Below are 16,488 nucleotides of genomic sequence, written 5' to 3'. Positions count from 1 at the left end.
CTGTGGAATTTGTAAGATGGGGCCAACATTTCGCAGAACCCAGAAGGGGGGATCTGGGATTTTTGAGCTGCTGCTTCTGCACTCAAGGGCGCTGGAACAATTATTCTAGTGGGCTGCTAAGAGCCATTGAACCTACTCTGTGTAGGACGGAAACCTCTTCAAGCCGGGGGGTGTGGCAGCACCCCTAGTTCCGGCTCTGGGGCTTGGGATGTATCTGGAGCATCTACACTTGGCTGCCTATGCCTCAGGGTGGGGTTTTTGTGGGTGGGGGGAGCCCCACACTGTCTGGAGTCCAGTGCCAGATGCAGCTTTTTTTGCGGCACTTCCGCCTGGTGCTGAGTTGGGGGTGTGGGTCTCGCGTGTCTGGGGGGGGGGGGCCCGCACTGGGACTCCGCGTCTCCTTTAACTGCCCGGGGAAGGCGGGGGCCGCCGCTGTGTGTTTGTGAGAGAGAGAGAGAGAGTGAGTGAGTGCGCGCGGCGGGGGGAGGGGAGGCACCTGCGCGCGGCACGGAGCATGCGCTCGGCGGGGAGGCGGTGGCGGCGGCGGCAGCGCTAGGTTGGCGTCGCCCGCTCGCGCTCTCTCGCCTCAGCAGCCGCCGCCGCCGCCGGAGCCAGCGCCCCGGAGCCATGCGGGCAGCGGCGCCCGCCGCCGAGGACTGACTGCCCCGCTCCCCATCGGGGCCGAGCCGAGCCGGAGCCGGAGCCGCAGCCGCCCAGCCTGCGCCTCGGAGCCGAGCCCGCCAGCCATGGGCAACGAGGCGAGCCTGGAGGGGGGAGAAGCGCTGGCCGGGCTCCCCGACGGGCGGGCGGCCGGGGACGGCGGCGGGCAGAGGCTGGCAGCCGGCGTGGAGGCGGACCTGAGCCAGCTCAGCGAGGAGGAGAGGAGACAGATCGCCGCTGTCATGTCAAGGGCGCAGGGGCTGCCCAAAGGGAACCTCCCCGGCACGGCCAGCGCGGAGCCGCCTCCCATGCAAAGGCACGCCGGGACCCCTCTCCCTCTTCCCGGCGGGGTGGGGGTCTGCGGCCGCGGCCCTGCGAGCCCGGTGCATTGCATCAGGAGCGGGCGGTGCATGGTGCAGGCGGGGAGGGCAGCGTGGGTACGGACCCTGGGCTGCGCCCCCCACTCCGAGGCTTTCTAATCATCAGGAATAATCCGCCTCCCCCACCCCCCTCCCTGGCCCAGACCCGGGGCTGGTTAGCTTCGGAGGCAAGGGAGCCGGAGGTTTGCAGATGAGAACAATTGGGGGGGGGGGGTTGGGTATAAAGGGGCTTGGGATGCCCTCCCCCGAGCTAGCTTGGGAGCCAGGAGAGCTTTGCCCACACCGCGCAGTTCTGTAGCGGCTGCTACTGGACCGATGGAGCCTCGCTGAATCTTCCTAAACTCTAGGGCATTATTTTATTTGAAAGTCCTTAATCTGCTTCTGCAGTTAACAGTTGATTTATATAGATAGTCAAAGACCAGAGGCTCTCAGCTTACACCTATATAGTCCTTCCTTATGTCTTTTCTCATTTTTTGTGTGTGTGGGGGGGAGGGGGGAAAGACAAATGGACTGTATTGTCAGATTCTGTGTCTTGTGTGGGGTTGACTTCACCTCTTCATGTATGTCTAAAAGCTAAAACAATTTACTTCCTTATTGTGCCTCCTACCCCAAATCCATTGCTTGCCCCAAAAGGGAATACTACTTATCTTTGTGTGCTAGTAATTCAGTAGTAGTGTTAACTCACATTATGGTCAGGGAAGTTGGAGCTTTCCCTTTCCCTTGTCCATGGTACTGAAGTTCCCCTTTTCTCAGGACCACAATCCAGGTATGGCTCGTTTGGAGCCTACAATTTCCAGGGCTGGGTGTGTTGTTTGTCTTGAAGCGGGCTACAAAAAGGAAACTCCTTTGACTGCCTGTTGCACAGGTTCTTGTGGTGTACTATCCTCACCCCAGATAAATGCCAATTCAGTTTATATAATATCAGGCTTGTATAAGTGAATGCTAAGAGAACACAAAAAAGGAGGATTGGACCAAACCCACCCTTAGAGGAATTCCACAGAGGTCAGTGAAATTACACCTGGGATGAATTTGTCTCCATTTTGTTTGAAACTGAGGTTTCATCTGATATTTCTTGTATGTTTGTTAAGAATGGACAAATAATGAAAGTTTGTGTGGAATATAATTCGATAGCTAATTTAGGGCCTGCCCTGGCCCCCACTGAATCCAAAAAGGACTCCTCCAGGGGTGCATAATCAAGCTCAAAATTCCCTTTTGTGTAGCAGTTTGGGATACCACAAAGACACACAGGTTTTAGAAATTTATTGTTTTCAAGTTAATCTGCCAAGACAAAGGAAGATAAACATTCCCATTACACTGTTAGGGGTGGCTAAAATGATTTTACTTGGCCACATCTTTATATCTGCTGACAGTTGTTATCCTTAAATTATGTTCTGGGATAACTGGAAACCCTTAGCTGATTGTTATAGCTGTATAACTTAATTTCACTTTACATTAAAATAAAACTTGTCTGTATTTGGTAAATTTAACATTTTAATAATCAGGTGTGCTTTCCTATGCTGAGTAAAAAGATGATTTGTGTTAACATCTACCCATCTCAGAGTTTTGTACTGGTGCTCATCACTACAGCATCTGTATGCCTATCGGTATTACCAAGTATCCATTCTTGCTCACTGGCTTTACTTGCTCTTTGCTGCTGCTGGGATTCTCTGACAAAGGTGGGAAGCCTGACTTTTGAGAGCCTAATCCAAAATCCATGGATTTCAATGGGAGTCCTTCAGTTGGCTACTATGGTCTTTGGATCAGGCACACAATGACTTTGACTTAAGCAACTGACTAGTTTAGTGATGCTGAGATTCCTTAGCTTCAAACTTTTTTGCTCTTCTGGAGGCTGTTGCTTTGAAGAGTAATCCTATGTGAGCTAAGAAATTGGAGATGGAAAAGAGCTTTTAAGTCATCTAATCAATTCAATGCAGGATTGTTCCCAACGATACATTCATAACCGGCTTGTTCCAGTTTCATTTTGAAATGATTCAGGTGGTGATGCTGAAGTTTAGGCTCAGTATCTGCACAGTATCACATTGCTATGGTGCCCTTACTGCACTGGTTTTTAGATTTTTGTTTTATACAAATGTTTTGTTTTCAGTGTACAGTGGTTGCCATACTAAGGACAGCATATACCAACTGTTATACAGTGTATCTGAGATTCTGAGCTACCACCGTTATTTCCTCTATAACAGGGAACTGATATGCCATATACCATTGTGTGGCACATCTTTGCAGCTACTGACTTTTTCATAGCACGCAATATAAGTAGTAGTAGTATACAGAGTTTTCCCCTTCACCTGCACAAAATAAGTGCTGTAGTTATATGTATTTTTAGAGGCTTCATGCTTTCAAGTCACTGGAAATGCAGCAGCAGGTATAAGAGCAAGTAATGCATATTATAACACTTTAACCATTTTATTATAAGCACTAAAACCATTTTTTTCCAAGCCTGAATACTTAAAATGAGCCACCTAAATAAAATTGACCTGATTTTTCAGAGGTGTTGAACAACTGTAGCACCGGTTAGCTTCGGTGGGAGATTCGGGTGCTCAGCACTTCTGAAGAAAATCAGACAACTTTTAGTTCATAGCCTGCAAACTGTGACTGAATCACAATGAGCTATATCCTCAGCTAGTGGAAATCAGTTTAGCTCCATAGAATGTTAGTGGCACTATGCCAGTTTACACTAGCGGAAGATCTGTTCCATATCATCAGAAAGGATTAGATGATCAAATCTCTTTCTAGCACAGCCACTTCATTTTTAGGTAAACTTAATTTTTATGTATGTGATTAAATAGTTTAGCAACCGCCTGTCACTGGCAAAAAAAAATTGCTGTTGTATTTTGAGTATATGCTGTGAAAGTAGCTCAGCCTGAGAACCATTCTTCGTAAGTATTGCATTTATTCTTCCAGAATAAATAGTCTTTTGTCAGTACCATGATTATACTGACTATAAGAAAGTCAACACCGCCCAGCAGAAATATGTTTTTGTAAACATGTATTTTCTGTAAATATGAAAGATTATTTAATTAGTGTTCATTGTTAATAATTTATTTTTGGCTTCAAAGAAATTAATTTTAATTGATGGTATAGTTTTTGGTTTAACTAATTTTATCATGAAGATTTTCAGGCTATTAAAGACCTGATCCAAAGCCTGCTGCTATCAGTAGTAAAACTCCAATTGATTTCCACGAGCTTTGAATCAGGCCGTAATAATTGCATAATTGAAACTGAGTGCTTTGTTGAATCACGGCCTAAATGAGGAAGAGAAACAAAAGAATCAGGGCATAGGGGAGTGAAGAAAAGAGGTTTGTTTTGGGCCTGACAACTCAAAAACAGCCTCCCTTTAAAAATTATGGAGTTCCTCTCCCCATTTAAAAATGTTTGGCAACAGGAAATTCCCTACCAGACAAAAATGAAAATTAAGTTCTGAGATTTACAGAAATATCAACAACTATAAAGGCAATATGTGACTACAATAACTGATTGTTCTTAAAACTCAGTTCTTATATGGGTGTAGAAAATATTAGAAAAACTGTGCTCCCACACTCGTGCCCAAAACTAAAAGGCCTAAATCCAGGTTTATTATTACGGAGGTAAAAGTCTTCAATAAATTTGTCCTCCGAAGTCATTTTCTTCCACAGTTTAGGTACAGTCTGTTTCCTTCACATAGAAACATTCATTTATGGAGAATGGCAAAACAAATCTGGTCTGCACAGTAAACATGTGATCTGGCATCATCAGGCAGTAATTTTTCAGTTCATGCTTTTTTAGTCTCATTAGCCAATTTTGTTAGTGTTCCTTGTTCTAAGAGATCTGTGTTCCACAGATAAGAGTGGCAGAGGCTGACTGCTTCTCTCATGAGTACACCACTTTAAAAAGTTCACAATTGGTTAGCCCTGGAAACATCATCATTAGTTGATTTTTTTTAAATATTAATTTCTTCTGACTTCATGCATGAGGAATTGTAATTACCTCATATTTCCTGATCTAAACTTCAGATTCTGTTTCAATATTCAATATTCTCAGCCATTAGGCAGTGTTTATGTCCATAAGTTGTTAATGGTCATACCTCCATTTTTTCTCTTAGGGTCTTGCTGTTTTGAACCTAAACTTTCAAACTTCTTGCATTAATACCAGAACCATACTCAGCCTTTACTAGTATAAAAGCCTATACATTTTCACTAAGCACTACATCTTTGGATGAATGCAATATGTACCACAAAGTGGCATGGAACTAAAACTAAGATCGGCCGGACTGGCAGCTAGCAAAAGCTTTATAGTAAATTTGCAAACATTGTATAGACTCAGTTTATGGTTGGGCCATGCTGGATATACCTTTCTTCCTGGTAAGTAGGGGCCCAATCAAGTACTCATTGAAGTCAATGAAACAACTCTCATTGACTTCAATGGGTCATACATTAATGTAATAAAACTCCCAATAATCCATGTGGCTATCCTGGGGGGAAAAAACAAAGTGTAGCACTGAAAGCAGCTTTCTAGTCAGAGTTAATGTTAGGGTTGCCAACCTTCCAAGATAGGCCTGGAGTCTCCAGGAGTTAAAGATTAATCTTTAATTAAATATTATGTCGTGATGAAATCTCCAGGAATATATCCAATCAAAACTGGCAGCCCTAGTTAATGTGATGACAATAAAAGCAATTAGCCATCCATGGGAATCCTTTTCCCTACACCCTTGTTTTGGATAACTTTTTAAAAAGCAAATCAGGATTGATGTGAAATTGCAAATTGCTAGAATCTTGAGAACCAAAATGGCTACCATATAGATTTTCTTAGGGTAGTTCATTGTCATCAGGGATTGAATGAAAGCTCAAAATATTCACGAATTAAAGTTGTGTGTTTATAGTAATATTAACTGTTTGAAATCCAGTGTAGCATGTTACTACTATTTATAACTATGGGAGTGTTCTGATGTAACCCTTAATTAAAAATGATCATACTGCTAGTTTGTTTTTATTGTAGTCATGGACCTCAGATTCTTTAATAGGCTAACTGTAATGAATGACTGCCTGATTTTCATGATGTACATTAAGAAATAACATGTTTGGAAATGTGGGACTATATTTAACTTGAGATGTATGAAAACTGATCACAGTGATGGCACAGGAGATATCACATACTCCAGGAAAGACTAAATGATGGTACAAAACAGAACATCACGTGTCACCCTTTAGCTAAAATACAATAGCACTGAATAGAATATCATCCCCTCTAGGTACAAACGAACAGAGTAACAATTAAAACACAATACTACACCTCTAGGTATTTTCTGGATTTGGCTCCCTTCTTTCCCTAGCTTAACCTTCTATATTCTATTATAAAACAAAGGAAAATGAGAAATGTAGAAGGAAAAACCCTGCAGAATAAGACAGATATCTTTTTGTTGTCAGATGAATTATGTTGTTGGTTTTTTTAGGTGCAGGACAGAGGGATAGTTTCAGTGCTGTTAATGAAAAAGCTAAAAAGTGATTCTCTTAGCTAGCTTGTGCTTCATCTGAATGAAAATACTTTTTCTTTCTTATTCATGATGTCAGTGTAAATACTGTAATAAAAGATCTCTACATTTAGATCTATTGGGATTTTAGGTGCCTGAATCACTGCTGCATATTCAGTTGTAAATACACCATTAAAAGTAGGTACAAATAGCCAGAGCACAAATATATAAATATTTTGTAACATGTGAGTATTTTTCCTTGATGGCCAGGCTTTGATCTGCTGATCATGAAACACCTCTCTCTTTTACTGTTCTTTTTGTCTCCATGTTTGAATTGTACACCCCAAGAGATACTGTGAAGAGTTAGTCATCTGGGTTTAGATGAAATGGAAAATCACAGCTTAATTTTGTAGTGCTTCAGACTTCTGAAAGAAAATTCTCTGGATAAGGATGGTTCTTCTGTTAGATTAGTTTCTAAATACTAAATCAGACATCAACTAAACATTCAGATAAATGTTTCTGGAACAAAAAAAAATATGATAATCCTTGTAGTAATAAGCCCTGATCCTGCAAACACTAAAGCACATGAGTAATTTTACTCATATGAATAGTCCCATTGAGGACTACTCACATGCTTGAAGTTAAGCAGTTGAAGATTCAGTGGCCATAATCTTTAACTTTTCCTATCTTATTTTTCTTTATTTTTTTTAAAAAAAGTCTCTTCCAAAGAGTTCAATAATTACAACTAATTTATAGTTAGTTTTTTCACTATTTTTATTTTACTGTATTTCTCTCCCCACAGACATCCTGAGCTTGATATAAACCACTATGCAAGACAGCCAGGTAAGTCTCCCTCCAGTTTAAGCAAAAGCAGAACGGTAGATGTGTTGAAGATAGAACAACGGTCACCTGGAAGGAGCCCTTCTTCCACTAGTCTGAGAGAATCTAAATCCAGGACTGATTTTAAAGAAGATCAGAAGCCAAGTATGATGCCTAGCTTCCTCTCTGAGGCCAATCCATTAAGTGCAGTCACTTCAGTCGTAAACAAGTTCAATCCTTTTGATTTGATATCGGACTCCGATGCAGCCCAGGAAGAAGCCAACAGGAAACAAAAAGCAGTTCAGAAGGACCAGGGAAAGCCTGAGGAGCAAAAGGGGCATGCAAAGCATCCAACTCAACAGCAATCTCCAAAGCCAACAGTTCAGCAAAAAGAGCCTGTCAAATCTGCACCCCAGCAACCAGGGCCTTCCAAACTGCCACCCCAACAGCAGCAACCAGGGGCAGCTAAGCAAGCTCCGAAACCAGAGCCTGGTCAGCTAACAGGCCCTCCACCAGAACAAGCAAAACAACCATCTCAACAACGAGGGCCACAGAGAACTCAGCCCCAGCAATCAGAACCCACAAAGCAGGTACCTCAACAACAGAGTCCTGCAAAACCTTCAACACTGCAACCAGGCCCGACCAAAACATTACCACAGCTGCCAGATGCTGCGAGAGCACCATCCCACGCACCAGCTCCCGGAAGGCCATCAGCACAGCAGCCAGGTCCTACAAAACAACCATCTCAGCAACCAGGACAGCAAGCAGGTCCTGCAAAGACATTGCCTCAACAAGCAGGGCCTGCCAAACAACCATCTCAGCAGCCAGGGCCTGGGAAGCCATCTCCTCAGCCAGCAGGACCTAATAAACAACCATCTCAGCAGCCAGGGCCTGGGAAGCCATCCCCTCAGCCAGCAGGACCTGCAAAGCTACCATCACAACAACCAGGACCTACAAAACTATCAGGCCAGCAACCAGGGACTGGTAAACCTTCACAGCAACAACAAGTAACTGCAGCCACACCTGCTGAATCGGCCCCAAAGAAAACTTTCTGTCCTCTTTGCACTAGCACTGAACTGCTGCTGCACACTCCAGAACAGGCAAATTACAATACATGCACACAATGTCAAACCGTGGTCTGCAGCCTGTGTGGCTTTAATCCCAATCCACATATAACAGAGGTGAGTAGTGTCTAACATTGATTTTCATTCTAGGCCCCAAAATTGGGTAAAAATTCACTATGGCTAAGTCCAGAAGCTATTATGGTTTGTAATGCATCACGTTGGCTGGTTATAGCAGTTAAAAGGAGAAGGTCGGATTGTTTAGGCTAACAGTTCACATTTCATTTGGAGGGGAATGACAGTTCTGTGTTTCTACACAATGGGGTCCTGATCTGTGACTGGGGTTCCTAAGCATGACTGACATAGAAATAATAAGACAAAACCTAATGTGAACCTTTCTTTAAAACAATTGCTTTTGTTTTGATTTAAACACTCCCCTGCTGTGTTTGTAGTTCAGATGCCATAGTCTCGTGCTGATGTCTGTGAACCAGAAAGATAAACTGATATAGGAAATGACTAAGCAATAAAAGTGACACTGACTAGCTTGTATTCAATATCTCTGCTGAGGAAGGTGCAAAAGTAAACAAGCAGTCCAGATGTTGAAAAAATAAATTAGAATTAAAAAAAAAATCTTTTTGTTTTAATATCTGGAGCAATTAGTCACACACGTGGAAATTTGTGCTTGAAATGGATACAGGGTCAGATCCTCAGGTGGTCTAGATTGGCAGTTTTGGAGCTTCACAGGTGTGTAGACCAGTTAAGAATCTGGCTGATTTGTAATTTGATGGTTTTCAATTTGTTTTCAGTAAGGTGGACCATTCCTTAAGGCTGAGTAATCCTTCTGTGGACTATCTCCACTCCCAACCCTGATCTCCACTCCTGTAATAAAAATAATATTTGGACAGTATTTTTAAAATGAACTTGATTTAATTTGATGTGTGTGGTGGCTTGATTAACAACCCCTATACTACATTTGTGTTGTGTGCAACCTCTCCATGGGAATTCACATTAATATCTGGACCCCTCTTAGTTGCTTTTAAACCCCCATTACTCTAATTTCCCAAAGTTGCTTTGCAGTTTGGGTTTGTATGTTTTCAGTGCCTGCATTTTTGGCATCACCTAGAAATTTGAGCACAGTAGAACTGATACCAAAGAAAAACCCAACAAACCAGTCATGAAGTAACCAGAGAGGATGTTAGAGAGGACTTCGGGTGTTTTTTTTTTTTTTGTTTTGTTTGTTTTAAATTGGAAGGAAAGCTAATGGAAAGAAGCCTGAACTAGGCAACAACTAGAACTTCAACATGAATTTGGAGAAAAAGTCACCAGTTGTGCTTAGCTTTGGTATTGTATATAAAGACTACAATCGACAACAAGAAAGAACATTGATAATTGATACATCTCATTCACATGCGCATCTTGTACGAGTAGCACTTTTGGATGGTACCTGGTGACAAATGGCATGTAGTTCGCATTTGTCAACCTTGATTATTTATTGGTTTGCAGTCTTTTTTTAATAAAGAAATATAATAAAAAAGGTTTGTTGTAGTTATACAATGGTAACTCTCTGCACCTCTATGCAGAGGATACAAACTTGAGTTCAGAGCTCATTTGAGTCCACTCCTGGGATATAAAAGGTTGCACTGGAGTTGATGTTTGCAAATTCTCAGGGCTTGACTACACTTGCGAGTTACAGCACAATAAAGGAGCTCCGGGCGCACTAGCTCGCTACTCGTCCACACTGGCGAGGCACGTAGAGCGCTCTGACGCTGCAGCTACAGCACTGCTGGTACTCCACCTTGGTGAGTGGAATAACGTTTGCTGCGCCCCCACTGGAGCGCTGTGGTGCCAGTGTGGATAAGATGGTTGCATTACTGTTCTTTGATCAGCCTCTGGAAACATCCCATAATCCCCTTAAGTCAAGTGGCCACTTTTGTCATTGTTTTTTGAATCACTGTAGGATTGATGCCCTTTGAAAGCTCCATTTCTGACAGCCAACTGCTTATCTCCTCCGAGACAAAGCAACCATTAGTGTGGAATTCTGTGTGTGTGAGAGAGAGAGAGAGAGAGGAGCGGGTGGGGGGGTCTGCTGCTGTCTGAACTTACAAGACAGCATGCTGACATGCTCTCAGCCCCCCAAAAACCCACTCTTCCCCCACATACACACAACGTACTCCCTGTCACACTCCACCCCACCCCCATTTGAAAAGCACATTGCAGTCACTTCCATGCTGGGATAGCTGCCCATAATGCACCATGTCCAATGCCGCTGCAAGTGCTGCAAATGTGGCCACGCCAGCACACTTGAAGCTGTCAGTGTGGACAGACTGCAGCGCTTTCCCTACTGCACTCTACGAAGGCTGGTTTAATTCAAAGCGCTCTACATCTGCAAATATAGCCATGCCCTTAGATTAGCAGAGGTGTGAATTGTGCTTTACTGCCGGTGGGTTCTGGGGCCATTTGCAGGACATGTTCAAGAGGAGTGACCAGAGAATACTGCTGCTGGAGAATGTTATATGGGGCTTTTTAGGCAGGAGTGTTCTTTAATGGGGGTCAAAGGAGAAACACTGGTACCCTGAACCTCTACTGCCACAATCCCACACCTGAGTCTAGCTAGCTGGGTGGGACCGTGGTGCTGCATCAAATTACAGGGAAATAATTGGATGATTGTCTAGGTTTGGAATAATTGATTTCAAGAGAATAGTCTAGAAAGTGTTTAGAAACAAAAATCCTTAAGCAGCCACAGGAAATATTATAGTATGACAGTAGTGATGTTATATGCGGTGTTGTTATAGCCTTGTTGGTCCCAGGATATTAGAAAGATAAAGTGGGTGAGGTAATATCTATATTCGACCAACTTCACCTTTTAATTGGCCACTTCACCTTTAATGGTCCCTTGAAGTATGTGTTAACTACTTATGCTAAACAAACTGTTCCATCTTGTATTTAGCTGTGACACTCTGACCAAGTTTCCCAGACCCGAAGAAGAACTCTGTGTAAGGTCAAAAGTTCATCTCTCTCACTAATAGAAGTTGGTCCAATATAAGATATTACCTTACCCACCTTGTCTCTGTAGTAGTGATGTTAGCTATATTCAAAGATCAAATTCTTATAAACCTTTATTTTCAAGCCTTTGCAGCTTTCTGGTACAGGGGGGAAAGAGAAAAAACTACTTTAGTTGAAATTTCTCCTGCTTGTTCGGCATGCCCAATTGATAAAATTTCTTTGGCCCATTTTATATTCAGTTATTGGAGCATGGTTCAAAGCTTTCCTTCTGTCTTTCTTTTGTTTTCCTTAGTGGGATTCTGATAGTTCAAAAGTTGGTTTATGTTTAAAATATCAGCTTTCCATGAAGATAGTTAAGAGCCTTCAATGTATTTGAACCAAACTGGTTTAGAGAGCTGTAAGTATTTGAAAAATCTTTGATTTTCCACTAACTTTTTAAGTAGGCATTATGCCTGCGTATGAAATTCAATATGTTGAGACAATAAATACAGCTGCCTTTAAGACATCCGATTGCATACATATGTAAAAGGACATTTGAATTTCATATCATACTTTTGAAATAAACATGGGTAAGGCATTTATTTCACGGTGCAATCATTTCAATAAATGAAGAAGTGCTTCTAATTTAGTCAGCTACTAGCTCTATGCTGATGACTCCCATATCTACCTCTCCCCATCTGCTCAGCCTTTCATCTTCAATCTTGCTGAAATCTTATTCTGGATGTTCTGTGGCCATCTGAAATGGAATATAACAAAACCTGAACTCCTGATCTTCCCCCTCTGAGCCCTTCTCCCCTCCTTTATTAAGCTCAAAGTCATCATCTTATCCCTCTTTTCACCCAATGCCCAGGCTGTTGCCAAAACTTGCTGCTTCTTCCTATACCACATCTCATACGTTCTTTTCACCATACTGCTTGAAAACAATACTTTGTTCCTTAGTTGTCACTGTGACTAATGTGAAAACTTTGTTCCTGGTTTATCCTTATTACTCTCCAGTCCCTCCAGAATGCTGCTAAAATAATATTCCCTCTCACCACTCAGATCATACCATTTACCTAATGAAATCCCTTCTTTGACTTCTCACCTGCTGCATAACATTTAAGTTTCTCGTGCTCCCCTTCATGTTCTTCATTCATACCTCTTTCATTTGGAACTTTCTCTTATTCAGGCACAGTCCCTCTCCCAAAAAATGACAATTCTAAATGAAAAAATAAACAGATGAACAAAAGGTAAGGGGAAGAGCTGCGGATGTAACAGAGGATTTTCCGTGTTTAGTTCCCCGACTATTCCTTTGTAAACCACTATAACTGCCTTCTGCACGGGTTCTTGCATCTTCCTCTGGAGCATCAGGTTCTGGGCACTGTCAATGATGGGAGATTGAACCACTAGTCTGATCCAGTATGGCAATTCCTACGTTTGGCAGATCTCTTGCAGGCATCGCAACAGAAGTGGCTCTTGAAGAGGAGCGTTGAATAAGGACTAGCTCCAGAAGCTCCATGCAGACTAGCTCCAGAAGTGCATTCCAGGCATCAGGACAGCACAGAAGAAAGTACAAAATAACACCAGAGGTTCACCCTCTCCATTTAAATCCCTACTTAAAATTCATATTCTATATGAAACCTATCCACCTCAATTCACGATAGAGAACTTTGTAACCAAACCCAAAAGTGACACTGTACTGCTAGGAGATCAGATTGTCATTTGCACCATGTGACTGAACTAACTTACATTGCAAATGTCTTGGACAAGATATTGTCTGTCTTCTGTTTTGTGCAGCATATTCTAAACTGAAAACACACCATAAATAGTGTCTGGCAACGTATGTCTCTCTAATCTGTCCAGGTATTTATATTCAGTTCATCACTGTTATATGAGTGCCTAGAAACAATTACATAAGGTAAAAAAAATCATCTAAACACAGTTGATGTTTGGTCCTCCATTCTATTTCTCATATACACACTTTTGAATCTCACAGAAAAGAGAATGAGACTGTCCCTCAAATAACCAGCTTCCTAACTATGTGTGTTATTGTGTAATCATTTGGAATTTTTCCCCTTCATTTTATTTTCCTCCTTATATTCCCTATTGTAAAAACCAACAACACAGGTCATCAGTGAGGACTGAACCCAACACCTCCAGATCGTTTAAGCACTACTCATATGTTTAAATACTTGCTTTGCCAAAATGCATGAACTTCTATACTTTTTCCTTTAGCTGGTAGTTGTAGCAGACTGTCATCGTCTGTGAACCAGCCACTAAAGAAGATGCATAACGCATATGCAGCTAGGGATTGTGCTGAGATAATGCACCTGTATGTTCGTTACACGGGATGTCTATAAAGGGGCAGATGGACTCAAGTTCTAGAACTCTTAATGTTGTAGACCCTAGTTATATATTTCAGATCTCCTCCATGGGCTTCTCTTTGATACCATATGCCTGTAGAGATCCTGCTACTTTCAAAAAATTCATTCTACCTTTAATCTATTTCAGTCCATCTCTTCTGACCTTCAATAACCCATTCCACATGTTTTCAGTGGTGTAATATGGCTGCTCTTCCCTTCTACTTTCCTGTTACCTTCTACTTCCATTTTGTTACAGAATTGGAATGTTCTTCATGATACATAATAGTTATTTACCAATACTTGTCATTGTTTATATATTTTATTGTGCCATGTCTTTGGTGAGGGGATGGTTTGGTAAGGTGCATGTTAAATACGTATTAAGAATTTAAACAGAGAAATTGAGGAAACTCACTGATGATATATCCACTGCAATTATAACTCATCTGCTTTGCACATCTATATTAAGAAACTCATTTAAAAGTACATACAATAGTTCAAAATACTGTTCTTACACAAGGGAGTATCTTGTTATTCAGAGGAAAATAGGACTGGAAGGAACCTCTTGGGTCATCTAATCTAGTCCCCTGCTGTCCTAGGGAACCTATAGTCCCACTCATGAATTTATCGAGCCCCACCCAGATAAGTACATTCCATTCCTGGGGGAACCTTTATTATGACTTTTGTGAATTTGAATTCACAAGCATAATGTTGCATTAAAAGCACACCATTTTGTATAAACCTAATATGGTATTGCTAGAAGTGTTTTCATTTTCTTTTTTGACAAATGCTAATGAAGACAGCCTTTTATTAGATCTAAGTATTCTCTGAAATGCTTACAGTTCAAAAACTGCAGCATTGTGCTAGTGCATGAGAACCAGAAAGTGACCTGGACTAGAAACTTACTGTAAACAAAAATAAGGCTACAATCCTAGACTCCAAGTCTAGGCTTTATTATAGTAGTAGAAATAGCTTTGACATGGCAAGCCCTCTATAAAATACTCTTGTTCCTGAAGAGTATTTATTACTGATGGCAACATGAAGAAGGCAGTGCAAAATAGAAAAGTAGTAAGTGTTTGAATCCTTTCATAAACTATAAGTATGAGGTGTAGATAAAATGAAAGTTTTAAAAAAAATCAGGTCAAGATTATATATTTATTTTATTTATTAGTATCTAAATATATCCTATCAGATTCAACTCTTAGTTACACTGGTGTGAAGCCAGAGCTACTCTATTAAAGTGGGTGGAGTTACACCATGGTAGTAGAGATCAGGATCTGACCCAAAAAATATTTAGTCACTTATCTAAAACGTTTCTTATCTCCTTGTGTTAAAATGAAATATCTGCAGTTAAATCCTCCAATAATAAAATGCATTTTTTCCACAGAATGATTGGAGTTTCACTGTTACTAAATTGCAGTTTACACATTGCTGTGTACTGAAATAATTTGGTACTTTGGATCAAATTAATCTCTAGTGTAACTCCGTTAATTCTACTTTGCTATAAAAAAAGATACTCTTAAAGTAGAATATAGTGTATATTTTTACACTAAGTGGAATTTGTTGGAAGAATTGATGAGCTCCTTAAATGAAAAGTGCTAAGTACGTACACAATAGTATTATTCTGTTCTGAAGTATTCCTGTTTAAGAATGCAATGCACTTTCCATTATTCTTTATCAGAGGAAGTTTACATGTCTACATTAGTACTTTTTTTAATTCAGGGCAGATTCGTATTAAAAACATTGTTGTCCTGTAGCTTCTAGTTTCTTTAATGCAAAAAAAAAAAAAAAAAAAAAAAAAGAGAGAGAACTAAGAAGTTGAACGATCCTCAGTGTACGGCAAGAAATGTCTGACCTTCCAACATATAGGCTGATCCTTTTAAATAGAAAATACTCTAAAAGGCTTTTAAGCAAGTTACCACTAGCCCAGGAAACTCTTCCGTCCAGTTTTTAACACAAGTAAATTATAAATTAATCTGCAAAGCTAAAGATATCGGCTGCAGTGAGCCATCTGCACTGGTATTATTGTTGCCCAGCAACTGTAATTTACTACTACATCAGGTCATGTGATTTGGGATACTGTTTTCTGGGTAATCACTGGGCAGGAAGTGTGGATGATTCCTTCTTTGAACAGAAGGGATAATCTATTGTCAAATCCCAGTAATATTCACTTGGTTGGATGCTTTTTATGCAGAACAGATAAACTTTTACTTGTTAACAGTTTGTGTTCTATACTGTTAGTGGTAAAAGCTAATTCAGAGCCTGTCATTTTGTACGTATAGTTGGCATTATTTTGCATTTGTAAACATTACATTTCATCTGCTTTTTTGTTTGCCCAGTCACCCAGTTTAGTGAGATCCCTTTGTAACCTTTTATGGTCAGCTTTGGACCTAACTGTCTTGAGTAATTTTGTGTCGTCTGCAAATTTTGCCACCTCCAGATAATTAATGAATATGTTGTCCCAGTACATAGCCTTAGAGGACCATGCTATTTACCTCTCTCCATTGTGAAAACTTACCATTTACTCCTACCTTTTGTTTATCTTTTAATCAGTTACTGATCCATGTGAGGATGTTTCCTCTTTTCTCATGACTTCTTAGTCTAAGAGCCTATGGTAAGGGATCTTGTCAATGGCTTTCTGAAAGTCCAAGTACATAACATCAACTGGATCACTCTCGTCCACATGGTTGTTGAATGACCCCCTCAAAGAATTCTAATAGATTTGTAGAGGCATGATTTCCCTTTACAAAAGCTGTGCTGACTCT

The 16,488-nt window shown here is 41.0% G+C and overlaps 1 protein-coding gene across 2 annotated transcripts in view; it reads left to right on the top strand.

The window, feature by feature from the left end:
- The first annotated feature begins 534 nt into the window (after positions 1 to 534).
- PCLO (piccolo presynaptic cytomatrix protein) overlaps positions 535 to 16,488 on the top strand; it is a 548,662-nt gene continuing 532,708 nt past the window's right edge. For both annotated transcript variants that reach the window (XM_038373536.2, XM_038373500.2), the window contains exons 1-2: positions 535 to 976; positions 7,304 to 8,501. In XM_038373536.2, the coding sequence (XP_038229464.1) occupies positions 747 to 976; positions 7,304 to 8,501 (1,428 nt within the window). In that variant the 5' untranslated portion in view covers positions 535 to 746. The remainder of the gene's footprint in view (positions 977 to 7,303; positions 8,502 to 16,488) is intronic.

The sequence above is a fragment of the Dermochelys coriacea genome, chromosome 1, assembly GCF_009764565.3.
Source record: "Dermochelys coriacea isolate rDerCor1 chromosome 1, rDerCor1.pri.v4, whole genome shotgun sequence".
NCBI classification, from domain to species: domain Eukaryota; kingdom Metazoa; phylum Chordata; order Testudines; family Dermochelyidae; genus Dermochelys; species Dermochelys coriacea.
Note: the sequence above shows the minus strand (reverse complement) of the source record. Positions and strands in the feature narration are given on the sequence as shown.